We start from the raw sequence: 15,931 nt of genomic DNA on the forward strand, positions 1-15,931 counted from the left end.
TATGCCTTAGCACTTTGGGGCTATTCAGTGTGAGATACTTGCTCAGTAAACTTCCTTCATAAGACATTCATCTCTTATTTGTAAAGGGCAATTTTCTTCTTATGAAAAACTACTCAAGTGGGTTTTGACTACTTGCTTTTAAGCCACAGATTGACTCTGCCATATCAATTATGTTTTGAGAAAGTAAGTGACTGATAGCAATATAATAGCAAACAGTCCAGTGTAGCCTCAGTGGACCTGATACAAATGGTATTAAAGCCAGAGACAGATGTCCTAATTTTCTCTGCTTAGCTTTATAACCTTGGAAATTGAGATTTTTGAACCTGTCTTATGAAGGTTAATATGTCGAATAAACAGGCACCACAAGTTCTTGGGTCAAAGTAGGCCCTCTCAGTGGTATAGCTACAATGCATCAGAGAACTGGATGTATGCTAATGGTGGTCTTTATACAGCACTTGTAGACCAAATCTTATGAGCTGTTGCTTTAGAAAGCAGCTCAAAAATTGATTGGGAATCCAGTATTCTTTGAAGAAAAAACATTGTTGGATAAAGGCATGGGTAGAAAATACTTACGCCTGTAAAATTCAAGCAAGTCACATGCTCTTTCAAAAGTTCTGTACATTTTACAACCTTCAAACATTTAAAAAAGAAATGACAAGTTGCATAACTTTGTTGCTCATCAAGTAGGCAGTTTTTTACAAGATGCTGTCTTACCTAGGAAATTAAAAAAAAACAACAGCTTTGCCCTTCAGGTATCAACTGGGTCACATAGTTAAAATCAATGTTGTACTACTCCATTTCTTGTTGCTATATGTATATCAAATCATATGCCAATAAAGGTATCTGAATCTGAAAAGAATCTTGTACTACTGCCTCCAAGGAATTAAAACCAAATGAAGCGAAGTGTGTTGTTTTGCAATGACAAATCCTAAAAATACCATAGGACAGCTCTCCAGCGTTTCCAAAACCATCTTTTAATTTCTTGGTATTACTTCAAATGTTCACCTTGCAAATTAAAAATTTAGACATGCAGCTTTGAGAGGTATCTATTTTCTAGCATTCAGCCAGATTTTCTAGTATTGTCCAAGTGGTAACCAAATAGAGGCAAATATGCGAATTACTGCATCACTGCAATACTGTGGGCAGTATCATGCCAACAGTGTAGGTATGGAGCTATTCCAATGCATATCAGCTTGCATAATGACCAAGATAGGGGTGTTTAATATTAAAAGTGTCAAAAACCGTCTATTTGCTTTCAGCATTCAGCCATAAAGTATGTTTTAGAGGCTAGCTATTTCAATATGCTAAAAATATGAATAAATTATCTCCAAATGGTTGACATAACATTCTCACTAGCTTTAAATGGGGCTATTTGTAGGTTGTGCTGTGTGCTGTGAAAGCATAGCATTTGATAGCAGGTATGTAATTTAATTCCCTGGCTCTTTTGCCTTGTGCAGGAACTTGATGCAAAACAGGCCATGTCTGCAAGCCCACAAAATAATCAAGACTTCCCACCCCCCCCTGTAGCCCAAAGACCATGTAGCCTCTATGTAGTAGTCTTAAGTGATGATCAAGGGCTAGAATCCAGAGAACTATGCATCTAGTTGGGTCCTGGATGAATTTCTTCAAACAGAAGTCTAGTACGCTGCATGTGATTTGGAAATACAATGGAGGTTGGGTAAATTATTTTAACTAGAGCTATCCTTGTATTAAACATACACATCTTTGAGTATCTACTACTTCCTTGGCCATAAGTTACATGCAGAGTCTTATTCTGTTTTGCTTAGCTGAAACAGGAGTGTTTTGCCTGCTTCTGGTTTAATTATTGGAATACCATGTAGTCCAGTAGACTGGGGGAAGGGGGTCACAGTCCCAGTATGAAAAATGGATCATATATTATAATGGCTCGTGAAACAGAGCAACACAGCCACATTAAAATTCTATGGGTGCTTCTGATCAAGATAAATAACTTCTTCCTCTGTTTTAGAAACATTCTGGATCCTCCTAACAAAAATAATTAGGATAGCCATTTTACATGGTTACAGCTGTGCTACAAGCAGTGGCAGGTGATACAGGAGCAGCAGCAAAAGGATAGCTGCAGGGAGTTTAATCTGTCTTGTGGTTTTGCAGTTATTAATTTTTTCTGGTTAGCAGTCTATGACAACACAGTATAGATCAGGGGTAGCGAACGCTGGCAGGGGCTCATTGGAATTGTAGTCCATGAACATCTGGAGGGCTGCAGTTTGACTACCCCTGGTGTAGATGATCCAGACTGGGGTTTTCTGGACCATTTTCCTCTCTAACATATGCACTCAACTGCCAACCCCCCAGCCAACTTTTCAACTTGTTCAAATTTACAAGCATGTGATTTTGGGGTCTGTTGAAAACGGCCCCATGAACCATGAGGTATACAAGCTTAATCTTGCACACAGAAGATCCTGGACTCTTTGGATCACAGTGGAGTTGCTTGTGCCACTATCCCTGAAGTCTCGAAAACCCAAATTTACAAGTCAGGCAGTAAAAAGGAGGCTGCTTGGGGGTGAGGAGCTCATGCAGACCTGATATGTGGTGCACTCGGCTGTCAAAGTGAAGATAAGTATGCATAAACCTCATTGAAATCAATGGGTTTTTACAGCTTTAACTGGCTACAATTCACAGAAGCACGCAAGGAAATGGTAAATGCAGCCTCTTTTTCTTTTAGCCGTTTCTACTGCTTCAGCTTCCAGTTAATAAGGCAGGTCACTTTTCTTCATCAGGAATGGAGCCACAGCAGTAGAAAACTACAAAAATATTTGACTGCACATAAAAAAACTTCTTAAAACTATGGCTTAATGTTAGATTCAAAAGGGTAGCCATGTTGGTCTGAAGTAGCACAATAAAATCAGAGTCCAGTAGCACGTTTAAGACCAACAAAGATTTATTCAGGGTGTGAGCTTTCAAGTGCAAGCACTCTTCGGCAGACTATGATCTCCTTACATGATATTATATATTCCCTGTCACATAAGGAGATCATAGTCTAATGAAGAGTGCTTGCACTCGAAAGCTCACGCCCTGAATAAATCTTTGTTGGTCTTAAATGTGCTACTGGACTCTGAGTTTACGGCTTAATGTGCTAGATTTCAATGACACTAAAGTAACTTTAGCATTCTCTTGGTTGTATGTAAATGATATGGCTTGCTCTGCTCATACTTCCATTTTTGTGTGATTTACTGATTCCCTCTTCCAACTGCAGTCAACTTGCATTGCCCCCCCCCCCACTGCTTTTCCCTAGGAAGTCTAGGAAATAGGATTTGGGGGTGCCAAGCAGTCTGCAAACAGAAATTCTCTTCTACAAGCACTACTAGAGGCTGACTCAGTGTGTCCAATCAAAGATTGGGGCTTCAGTCCTATACTCTCTCTGTTTTCAGACCTGAGAGACTAGGCTGAGACCTTTGCTATGCTCATGATAAGTAGGACCCAATACTTGCTTTTGTTAAGGAATGACTTTTTGCAAATAGTGAGCAAAGGATAAACTGTATCTCAGGTTTTAGCTGTACATGAGCTACATTAGTAATTCACTATTCATCACACTGATCATATAATAAGAGCACTTATTGTAGTAGAAATCACATCTACACCAGTCTTCATAACATTCTTCCTAAATGTAATGGGAACAGGAATGTAATCTTGACAACTGTTTCCTGTTACCATGGTAAAGCTAGATCTAAAGTATAATTTACCACATTTCTCCTTGCAAAAAGCAATCTTTATTTTGCAGGCAATTAAAAAGTGCTAGTAGGTTGCTATAAATGCCAATATGCCCATATCAAAATAAAGCCTTTGCTGCAAATAAACTGCTAGACATTTGCTTTAATTTATCATTTATGTTAAGTTTCTACTCTTAGAACTCAGTTTAGTTCTCTATAGTAAAACACTTAATAAAAAACTCCTGGGCAGAAATTGACTCTAGAGAAGTAGTTATGTTTTCTCAGTAGGGTATGAAACCAAAGCAAGTCAGCTGATTTTCATTTCCTCTTTATCTGGAAAGAATTCCAGTAAAAAAAAAACAGACAATATTTCTGTATTTTGTAAAGGCTGAAATACTGTAAGTCATCATCCTCTACAAGGCAATACAAGCATGAAGGACTTGTATGTGTAACAAAAACATGGCTGCCAATAACTTTTAGATGTTAATAGATCACTTATTAGTATATGCCAGTAGCTACCTACAAGATACTTGTGACTACTTGTTTTACGGTACTCCATCCCCTCCTCTTTCAACAATGAGTTGATGCTTCTGCTTTTTAGCCAAGTGCTGTGCAATACCCAGTGCCCCTCCTTTTAAAAAACGTACAAAATTATCTCCAACCAGAGGCCCTATTGCAAAAAGATTGGGTTCCTTTGTGCATTCATATGTGTAGGGATCAATTTCAATGGGGTTACCCTTGCACGTAATTGGTTCATTTGGATTATGACCTATACCCTGGCCTTGGTCCTTTAAGAAGCACAAGTTAGGATGAGAACCTATTAATACTAAGGCTACAGAGAACTTTAAGATCTTCTTCAGTCCAGCAGCATTCTGAAGGACACATTTCATATCGGATTGAAATGAAAGTACTCGATGTTCAGGAAAACTGACATAAGATGAATGCAGATTAGAGTCCATGTTTGTGACGGACTGAGAACACATCATATGGTAAACCTTCTGGTATTCTGGGTAAAGCTTCTTAGGCAACTGTTTGAAAATTAAACTTGGATCAGTGACCTTTCTGCGGAATACATGAATTGCAGGGATGTTGTTGTTATAAGCACACAGAACTGCATCAGCGGCTGTGAGTCCACCACCTATGATTAGGACAGGATCTGTTTTTCCACGTAACATTCCTTTGCCTAAAGCAGCTCCAAAATCAGACATGGAATGGAGGACAAAGGGAAAATCTTCTCCTTCGACTTGTAGGCGGCCAGGAGCATCAAAGGTTCCAGTAGCAAGAGCCACGTTCTCAGCAAACAAACAGAACGGTACATGAGAGCCATCTGCTGCTCTCTGATAACCTCGGATTTCCCAGTTTCTCTTGATCGGTGGGTTCTGTCCATCCTGCTCTTGTGTTTGGAAATGCTGTGTTGAAACTTGTTCTTTCACTTGGCTTTGATTTTCATGGTCCTGTTCTCGGTAAAGTCTTGATACAGATGTAATGTAAATGTTGTCTCTGAAGTTCTTCTGTAGGCCCATGACTTTAACGTAGTGCTTGTAGTAGCTAGCAATTTCCTCTGGCAGAACTCTGTCACATTTTATATTTCTGAAACAAAATATCTCTGGTTATTTGCACATACAAACACATAACTAAAGCATGTTCCTCACCTCCAAGAATAACTGATCAGCCTATTTCTAGTTATATTCCTCAGACACAAGTTTCCAGTTCTGCCATTAGTGTTAAAATAAAAAATGCATTCTTTATTCACTTAGACATTTGCACTGAATGTGTCAGAAACCCATTATGTGAGCATATTTCAGTCACAACTGTAAGGGTTATAAAAATTAATTGCCAATTGGAAATTAATTTTTATAACCCTTAAAAGGTAAAGGTATCCCCTGTGCAAGCATCGAGTCATGTCTGACCCTTGGGGTAACGCCCTCCAGAGTTTTTATGGCAAACTCAATATGGGGTGGTTTGCCAGTGCCTTCCCCAGTCATTACTGTTTACCCCGCAGCAAGCTGGGTACTCATTTTACTGACCTCGGAAAGATAGAAGGCTGAGTCAACCTTGAGCCGGCTGCTGGGATCAAACTCCCAGCCTCATGGGCAGAGCTTCAGATAGCATTTCTGCTGCTTACCACTCTGCGCCACAAGAGGTTCTTTATAACCCCTACAGGGTTATAATTTTGATAACCCTTACAGGGAAAATGGTCATTCATAAGCAAAACTCTGAATAAGAGTTTTTTGACAACAACTTCTGTTAATATAGCACTACAGTTGGGGGACTCACAAGGACTTCTGGTGGGCAACTCATTTTCCCTAGTGTCCTCCTTTCCCCACTATTTTTTCTTTGCCTTCCCTGGCAGTCCCCATTTTCTTGCTTCATTTTTTATTTCCTGTCCACAACCCAACCATTTTTATCAGCTCATGTCTTCAGTTTTTCCTTCATCCCTCTCCTGGCAGCCTGGTCAAGTTGTGTGGCCACTCCCAAGATCACCCCTAATCCCACACCCATGGCATTGCTTTATAGAAGCCTTGGGAGGAACAACAATAGTGTTGTGGTTGCCGGGCAGCCTCCAAAATGGCAACAGAGTTCAAAAGCATTCTGTTCTTAAAGTACAAGGGGTAATTCTCCAATGTATTACTGTTTAGATTTCCGCACTAAAATTTGCCCCCTCACTTGCCCCGCAGCAAAGGAATCCCCAGAAAACCCAATTTTATCTTCTCAAGCAGGATCTAACAGGGTTTGACTTGGGGCTGCCCAACATGGAAATGCGTGCAATCAGGTTTTCCCCACACCTGATCTTGTTACAATATGTTTCTAAGTTTCAAAAAAGCAGTCTTGCACAGCAGCGTTATAATGTGATACTCCAAAGGGTTTTTAAAAAATATTCAATTCAGGACACTATGGGAGGAAGAGGGAGAGGTGCCCAAGGGCAGAGAATGGGGGGATTAAGGGGCACAACAAAAACCAAGGTGCAAGCATGCACTATTTTGCAAAAAACACATTTTTTGAGAAGGTGAAGGGAGCAAAGCATGATGGGAGGCTGGCTCCGTCACCCTCAGTGCAGAAAGCAAGCCATGATTTTCAGCCTGGGAAATAAGGGGAGGAAAGCCCAAATGCGGAAACAATTTGTAGCGTCCAAAAGAAATCCAAAGCAAGGCTAAAACAAGGTATGTCTCCTAATGTGGAAAATGCCATAGAGCATATCAGCATTTAAAAGCCGTTCTGTCCCCAGTATTAGCATGTTGCACCCAGTTTTGAAAACCTGATTAATAAATGGATTTACGAATGTGTATAAAAATGGCTACTACTGCAAATGAAAGCTAAGTATTGCTCTCATAGCCCACTGTGGGCACAATATTAACAGAACATATAGAATATCTAATTGCCATTCACTAAAAGATGCATCACAAATAAACACATAAAAATCTTGAGCTCTTCATTTACTTAAAGCAATAATTTCTCCTTAATCAAACACTATATAATTGTCCTCACCTGCGTTTAGCAGCAGCCCAGTCCTTAAACTTGTATCCAGGTAACTCCATCCAATCTCCAAAACTGATGGTCAGCATAGAACTTTCCATAGACTGGAAAAAAAAATTATTTCCCAAAGTTTGCTTACTGTTACATAAATTCATATAGTCTATAAAATAATTAAATGACTAGCATTCACTTCAAAATTACAATAAAAAAAATAGTTTCATGCATCCCTAATGGCGAGTCCTAACCACTAAACCAAGCTGGGTTAATGAAAACTTGGAGAAATTTCATATGTATATTCAGCATGGAATAACTGCATAGGCTTGCATTGTTGGAAGCACATCACATATTTTCACAAGCGTATACAAGTAATAAGGGGTTCTTGTAGCGCAGAGTAATAAGGCAGGCAGCATGCTGTCTGAAGCTCTGACCATGAGGCTGGGAGTTCAATCCTAGCAGTCGGCTCAAGGTTGACTCAGCTTTCCATCCTTCAGAGGTCGGTAAAATGAGTACCCAGCTTGCTAGGGGATAAAACGGTAATGACTGGGGGAGGGAATGGCAAACCACCCTGTATTGAGTCTGCCAAGAAAACGCTAGTGGGGGGGGGGTCACCCCAAGGGTCAGACATGACTCGGTGCTTGCACAGGGGATACCTTTACCTTTTTATACAAGTAATAGCATACGTCTATTTTTCAAACAAAAATACAAAAATGCATGCAAAGATTACAAAGCTGCTGTTCAATACTACCCAGTACTACATACTATCCTGTTCTCTGAAAACAGTGAGTGCTCTACATAATATAGACTATTTCTCCTGAAATGGGAGACTGAAGAAGTCACAACAGTACAAACCACAGGTTTCCTCACATGCCAAGCCCCACCAGGTGGTCCCTTGCCAAGGACCATATGAGGAACATAATGTTGCTGTTCTAGCTCCCAGTGAAGAACAGATGGGTAGTCAAATCCAAAGTCAGCATCTGGATGAAGCAGTGTGTCAAAAAGTACTGCCACGGGATTAGAAGAACGTCCTTCCAGGCCTTCGGACAAGTATTCTAACTCCTAGGATGAAAAAGAAAATTTAACTGGAAATTATTAGGGTAAAAAAAGAGTGTGATTTATTAAAAGAACTGTAGCTTCTCTTGCCTGTCTCACTTCTGTGTTTACCAAGTATGACACTCCCATGCACTCCTCATAAGATTCCTGAAGACTCAGCACTCACTTTTTTATCTTCCCACCAGGTCTCTTCATGTTCTGTTCATCAAAAGCTAGGATGACTGCTTAAGGCTGCTTTGTTCACCTGAGGCTCACTGAACACGTATACAAGAGCAGACAGTGCTTACCAGTCTCCCTGAGCTTCTCAGGTTTCCTGTACTAGAATTCATTACCAAGAAATGTCCCACTCATACTATTTGTTGGTTATATTCCACCCGCCCCCCACCCCCTGCTTCCTGGCTGCACTGGATACAAACACATTCCATTAATCAGTGGGCTTAATAACGTCATACCCAATCAGAATACTGCATACCACAGACAGATATGCAGGTCACATACCTGGTGAATCCCTATCAATAATTTGCAGGGTTGGATTGTCTCTTACCTTCAAGACAGCTAAATCTATCTATATTTGTAATAAATCCACTTGGTATCATGTAACATTACAGATTCACCTAATGTAATGATCCCCATTTGTTTAAAGGAAGACTAAACACATTCATGGTAGCCACACGGGAGGGCGGTATATAAATATAAGAAATAAATAAATAAGCTATTAAACAGGATACCTAAAAATTGGCCATCCATATTCAGAGGATCACCAGGCTTTGGGAATAAGTATTAAAAGTTTGTAAACTTTCCAGAAGTGTTTGGTTAGCCATTGCCAGAGAAAGTGTTGAATCAGATGAATCTTATTAGACATTTAATATACAAGTTATTTCAAGTTAAGGGTATGCTGTGCATTTTTGTGACCAGAAGTATTAGAAAAAAGTATTTCATAGACATTGAAATAAATATGTGTTGGGGTCTTGAGATTCAGTGGGTGACTCCTGTAAGGCAGAGCCCTCCACGGTCTGTTTCCTCCAGACAAGCTCCTTAATGAGCCTCAGAGGAGGGGGTTCGACTGTACCCAAGTCCCTCCCCCCTGCCGGCACCTGGGCACTCTCTAGTCATCCCAGGGTGGCACCCATGCCCTTTTCCCCTGGCCTGGCATTTTTCTGCCTTTCAACCCAACCCCCAGGGTGGAACCTTCCCAGACTCGCCAATCCTTCCTCCCTGGAATCTGGGCTGGCAACACTGGTACACCCCACATCCTTAGCTCATCGTAGGTTTGGAGGAGGGAGAGCCACCCCATGACAATATTTTGCCTGTTTAAACTTATATGCATGTTAAGAAACTGAATATAAGGTTAGAAGGACCCACCTGATCAACAAGAGACAAATGCCTAGCTTCTTTCAGTTTACTATGCAAAATTGGATTTGGATGTACAGCTTCAGAAGACAAATAAGGCCTGTATCCAGACAACATGTAAGAGAGGCAAATTCCTGAAGGCCCATTACCTGTTTAAAAATAGCATAACATGACTTATTAAAGCTTAAAGTTACAATAAACCAAAACAATAGCCATGATCAAGCTACAGTTACACACTTGTAAATCCTACTGAATATAAATGAGATAACTTGGGTCTGCACTATGTCCCTTGTGTGTTTACTATTATCCGATTATGAAATACAAGTATTTTGTTTATTTCATGTTAATTACTGTACTGTATTAATTATGTAGTGTATTTCATGCAATTACTATACTGTACTGAATTAATTTCCAGCCTTACTATTGACCTTTACATCACTGTTGTTGAACACCAGGGTTTTTTTTGGGGGGGGGGGTGTTTAAAATGGGAAGTAGAAGGAGGGGGCCTTTTTCCCCTAGCAAGCAAAACAACGCAGATTTGTGTGCTATGATAAAAATACTGGTTCCAGCAGCACTTCAGAACAGTATTTGCATAACATCATGCCACTGAAAGCTGATGCCAAGTCTGATTTTGAAGCATATGGGCCTAATGGCAGGAAACTGTATGTCCCCCTTGTAAATGCAGACCTTATCAGAACAATTTATGCCACTTCCGCTTGCAGTCTTCGGTGATCACCAAGGAAAGCAAATTTGGAAACATCATCTGATGTAAAGAACAGCTACATACTCCAAGTTACTATTAAGATATTACACCAGATGTCCAACCCCTTTGTAGGCTACATGATGTCTTCCAATTATAAGTCAAACGATTTATCTCAGCATCAAATGAGTTTAAGCTATGGATCACAATTATGTCCAGTTTCCAAGTACAAAACCAGAGCACTTTTTATTTACCAAGTACTCTGTGAATTGCACAGTTTTACAGGTTATCTGCAACTTTCGCTAAGAAACATATCAATATTTCTACTAAAGAACAGAGTGCTCTGTTATGGAGACATCTTTGGAAGCAGAAAAATAGTCAGAATACTTTTACTGTGGGGGTAACAGCTCACAGAAGAATAAAGAGTATGTCCTGAATTTGAATAAATACTAAAGAGAGGCAATTATCTAGAGATATCTATTACAGTGCAATTCTTTTAAACACTATTAAGTAAAACGATTGACCATTGTATAAAAATGTAATGACCATAGGGCAATGTTGGCACTATATAAATAGGTTTACTAATGCAGAATTTTAACCCTGCTACTGCTGAAATTCTCTGAAAACAACTCACCTATTATAACCATTGGCAAAGTCAGTGGTGCATCTACAGGTAGAGTAGTTTCTTCTAGCAGCGGCATTGTTTTAACATTTGTCCCAAGGTTGTCGCCCAAATACTGCACTAAGGAATTCAAAAATTGTCCGTCGGTTTCAGGATTACAGTAGTTTCTATTGAAAGGGGGGGAAATAGTTTAGCATTATAACAATTCCTTAATAAAATTAACTCAGTATCATTGTTTTGAGGATAACTATTAAAAGTTTCATTGGCATTAAGCAAAGTGCATACTAATTTGTGTAGAACACCATTTTTTGTACCTACTGTTAATTTGTTACCATTCGAGGGGAAAAAGAATTTACGAACACGTACATTTTCCTGAGGATGGAAAAGTATATGTTTTCAATGACACTAAGATTATTTTATTGTAAAGAATTGCCTCGTTCTCATGACTGTATTTTATCATACATCTCTGCATCTGACAATCAGCTGAAGGACTTGTTTGCTGAATTAAAGAAGTAATATCTATATACTTTAAACCCCAAGAATTAAGTTTTTTAAAAGGAAAAGTTGTTTGCGTCAGCTGACGCGTTCTCAGAAACACGTTCTCAGAAACTTGTATACAGTTCTACAATTGATTCCTTCTTTACAGTCCAGGAAACTGCCAGGTTCCATGCTTACTGAATCTACATTCTAAATGATATTTAGGAAGCTATTTCTGGTTCTAATGGTGCAACGTTTAACAAGGTTACACTGTTCTAAGCCCACTGACTTCAACAGATTTAGAAGGGTAGACCCCTGCACAGAACTGCACCATAAACTGCATCAGCATAATCCCAGAACCAGCACACATTAGTCCCAGTCATTGTCATTGTCCTCTGGTACAATTCAGCACAGTTGTTTATCTCCTTGCTGTACCAAATCTTGCAGATATTCATTAAAACACCTGCACTTATCTTGCACTTACTAGCATGCTTAGTACAATAACAGATCACAGACTGTCAACATGAGCATGCAGATTCATCTACTACATTATAAACCCTTCTCAAGTTGGACCCATCCTTTACTCTCATGCCTACAGGGGGAGGAAACACTAGGATAAGATAACCTACAGACCTTGTGTCTAGTAAGAATAATGAGATTTAATTAACATGAAAATAAAACGACAAGTTATTTGCACTCTATCAAAATTAAAATTATGCTGTGATTTCCTAGTTTCCCTCTCACTTCCTTCCACATTGTATCTGTGTAGTTACCAAATACTTCTTCAGGATATGGAACTCAGGCAAGATGGTATATGTTACTCAGCAAGCACTGCAATTAGTTGGCAGAATAAGAAAACAAAAAAAAAACATTTTGTTCAAAAGGAAAGCAGCATGAACAATCCGCAACAAACCATTTTGTATCATAGTGTCTAATTTTCAGTCCTATAACTCCTAAAAAACCAATTTTATCCGCTATCACCGAAACTATTTATCCTGTTTGCACAGAATATAGCAATTTTAAAAGGTAAATATATAAGTACAAGTTACTTCTGTTTAGTGTAATGATGCCTATAATGTAACTATTAGTTTAGTTTCTCAAGACTGTTCCATGAACAATATGCTATCCGGTATGTAACCACAGAGAACTCCAGTGCAATCTTATGAAACAGTACAGTAAGATTCTTACATGACTAATACTTAATTACCCCTTTGATTTCCATTTTTATCTCACAAAAAGGAAGCTTTGAACAATTTGGTCATTATCTTATGTTTCTTTGAATACTTCCTTAGTGTACCCTTAAATAGTGTACTCTCAGCAAATACCTAGAATCCAGACAATTACTAAATTAGATCTGGCAAATTCAGACTATAAGCTAAATCAAGCTGTATTATTTTCCAAAGAATGCAATCCCTATACAGTGATCCACTGTACTGTCTTTTTCACTTTTTCTTTTATGGAACTTTACATTAAAATCCAAAGAAAAAGTAACACAAATGCCAATTACACATTTTTCTGTATTACAGATGCAACATATGCATTTCACAGGATGCACACATATGCAATTAAAAGATCTTATACATAGTTGCCTAATAGTTTTTTAACCAGCCATTTCAAGACTGATAGTTAGACAAGAAGATCTGGCAGCAGTAGACACTGGAACTTGTTGTGGTTTCACACCACATTCAGAGTGACAAATGCAAGTCCATTGTCAAGTAATCTGAGGTGTCCTGCAATTTGGGGCTTTAATAAAAACATCCCCAGAACTACAACTTCGATCATTCTGTTTATATACTACAGAAAGCCAAGTGAACACCATCTCACCTGTCTGTGCACATGGAAGAATTTATTTCACACCTTTATATCCAACACCTTAAAATAAAAGTTCAGAACCTTTAACAAGCCCCACAATTTATAAAATAAACCAAAAGAATCTGTTATCTTCTCTACCCCTCTCCTCCCACTACAACTGTAAATTCAGTCTATAAGTCCAAACCTAACAATGGTCAGGAAAGTTACTCTTTTATCTCTCTCAATTACTAAAAACAAGGCTTCAGTACCGAGTAATGCTTATTATACTGAGCCTCTTGTGGTGCAGCGGTAAGGCAGCAGACATGCAGTCTGAAGCTCTGCCCATGAGGCTGGGAGTTCAATCCCAGCAGCCGGCTCAAGGTTGACTCAGTCTTCCATCCTTCCGAGGTCGGTAAAATGAGTACCCAGCTTGCTGGGGGGTAAACGGTAATGACTGGGGAAGGCACTGGCAAACCACCCCGTATTGAGTCTGCCATGAAAACGCTGGAGGGCATCACCCCAAGGGTCAGACATGACCCGGTGCTTGCACAGGGGATACCTTTACCTTTAATACATATTATACGTACACACCGATACAATACACACCCAACAATTTATGAGAGAACTGAGCATCTGTCTCCTCCCTCCAACACAGTTCTGTTGTGGGTCTTGGGTGGGACTACTGATATGACAACAAGCTCTCTTTGAATCCTGTCTCCAACTGGGTTCCAGGCAGATCTAGGTGGGCAGCCGTGCTGGCCTGAAGCAGTGCAGGAGGCAGGATCCACAGATGGCGCGTTGCCATATAAATAGTTCAACTTTTAGAAATCCCCCTCTTGTCTCTTCAGGGATCCACAACGGTGACTCACAATCAATGCAAATTTCTGCTTCTGAAGGGGGGGGGGAGAGAGCTTCTTCCTTCCTCTTCCCCGTCTCTGCACCTGCCATACCTCCGCCTGCTTCGCTCTCTCCGCCGCAGAGCCCGATTCCCTTCCCCTCGCCTTTCTCCCTGCCCAGGACGGCGGAGCCCCTACCCGCACCGGCGCGTCTCCCTCCGTACCGCGATGCCGGCCTGGCGCGCCGGGCTCCCCCTCGCCTCAGCCGGCAACTCCCGCGGCGGGCGGCCGGGCGGAGCGGAGCGAGGGAGGAGCCGGAAGGCAAAGGATGGAGGAGCCGCCGCCACGAGCCCCAGCAGCGTTCCCGACCCATAAACCCACTTCCCCCGGCCGGCCCGGCGCGGGCAGGGCAGGGGGCGGAGGCGGCGGGATACCTGAAGTGGCTGGCCAGGGAGCAGCGGCAGCACCAAACCGTCATGAGGGACTGGCGGGAGGGAGGCAGCCGGAGAGGCGAGGAGAGATGGAGCCGCCGCCGTGGCCGCCTCTTTCTCTCTCTCTCTCTTTCTTCTGCCGCCGCCGCCGCCGCCGCGCTGGGGGCCGCTGTTGGCTGGCTCTCGTCCCTCCCGCCTTCTCGCCTCACAGGCGGCCCTAGGCCACTCACAGCGAAGGGAGGAGCCTCTGCGGGAGGCGGCCGCCGGCGCGCTCGTAGCCCTGCCCCGCGGCCTGAAGGGATGGGGGGCTTCAGCGGCCCTCTGGCGAGAGGGAGGGAGGAGGCCGAGCCGGTACTTCCAGCGCTGTGGGGCCTCACGGGAAGCGGAGAGCCGCTGTCGCTGCTCAGGGACCGGTCCCTTGGACTAGGAATCACTGCAGTTTCGCGCCGGACTTCGCTGGTTTATTCTCAGCCCCCCAAGGAAGCCATGCCAGCCAGGCGCCAAGGGGCTGCTAGGGCCACGGGGGAGGGGCAAGGGCTGGGTTAAGCAGGACTCGCCTTCATCCCTTGGGCCTGTGTTGTGGGCTGGATGGAGGAGGAGGAGGATGCGATGGAAAGCTGGGGACTGACTGGTGGAAATTTCAGGACGAGGCAGAGGACTTTACATTAAAATCCAGTGCTGGAAGACCCCACTATTCTCAACCAGGGGTTTGTGAAACCCCTAGGGTTTAGGGATGGACCAGAAGGGTTTCAATGATTGGGTGGGCGCTAATTAATTTTTATATAATTTTTCTCAAATTAAAAAAAAGGTGATATGACCATATATGGTAATGTTGAACCCCCCCCCCAGTGGCTAATGATGGGTTTGGAAGTAGGAGTAGGAAGAGGAGGGGCTCCAGCCATACAAGTCCTTGCAGGTGAAGCCCTATATGGTCATGTTGACCCCCCCCCACATGGCTATGATGGGCCTGGAGGGTTTGGGAAGGGGCGGGGCCCTGACCATACAAATCCTTGTTGGTGGGAGCCTTATATGGTCATGTTGGACCCCCCCCCCCATGACTAAGGTACAACTGTACAAATCTTTGCTGGCTGAGGCTAGTTGCATGTGGTAGCGACTTGAGTCCACAGAGATTTATTCTTATTTTAACTTAACTGCAGGTGGGGAGTGGGGAGATCACCATAGACATGCTCCAGCCCAGTTTCTGGCATGGGTGTGTGTGTGTAAGTGACTTAGGAGTGTAGGCCTGCCCCAGCCCTGTTTCTGCAGGCTCCCACTGCAGGCTTTCTTTAGTGGAGAAGAGCAAACTGGTAGCCAGCCCAGGGTGCATATATGTTCTGTTTACAAATCATCTGAAAATATTTCTGTGCTGCCATGTCCTGTGGTGTTGGGACAGCCTGGTGATGCCACATCTGGTGGGAATATCTAGGTGATGTCACTTATAGTGTGGCAGGAAGGTGTGGCCTGCTGACATCACTTCCGAGGTTTCTCCACACCTGTACAATGTTTCAGTGGGT

The 15,931-nt window shown here is 42.0% G+C and overlaps 1 protein-coding gene across 7 annotated transcripts; it reads right to left on the reverse strand.

Moving 5' to 3' along the window:
- Positions 1-3,993: 3,993 nt before the first annotated feature.
- OSGIN2 (oxidative stress induced growth inhibitor family member 2) lies at positions 3,994-14,671 on the reverse strand. 7 transcript variants are annotated; one of them, XM_077351959.1, is made up of 6 exons: positions 14,421-14,671; positions 10,895-11,049; positions 9,573-9,709; positions 8,010-8,216; positions 7,173-7,264; positions 3,994-5,276 (listed from the first exon to the last, which is right to left on the reverse strand). In XM_077351959.1, exons 1-6 carry the CDS (start codon positions 14,462-14,464, stop codon positions 4,232-4,234), a joined length of 1,680 nt encoding a protein of 559 aa, XP_077208074.1. In that variant the 5' UTR covers positions 14,465-14,671; the 3' UTR covers positions 3,994-4,231. The 7 variants fall into 7 exon arrangements, with proteins under 7 accessions (XP_077208074.1, XP_077208075.1, XP_077208071.1 ...); XM_077351960.1 differs by having other exon boundaries at positions 8,025-8,216; positions 14,421-14,668; XM_077351956.1 differs by lacking the exon at positions 14,421-14,671 and adding an exon at positions 14,211-14,371.
- Between the last annotated feature and the right edge of the window lie 1,260 nt (positions 14,672-15,931).

The sequence above is a fragment of the Paroedura picta genome, chromosome 9 (genome assembly GCF_049243985.1).
Source record: "Paroedura picta isolate Pp20150507F chromosome 9, Ppicta_v3.0, whole genome shotgun sequence".
NCBI lineage: Eukaryota > Metazoa > Chordata > Lepidosauria > Squamata > Gekkonidae > Paroedura > Paroedura picta.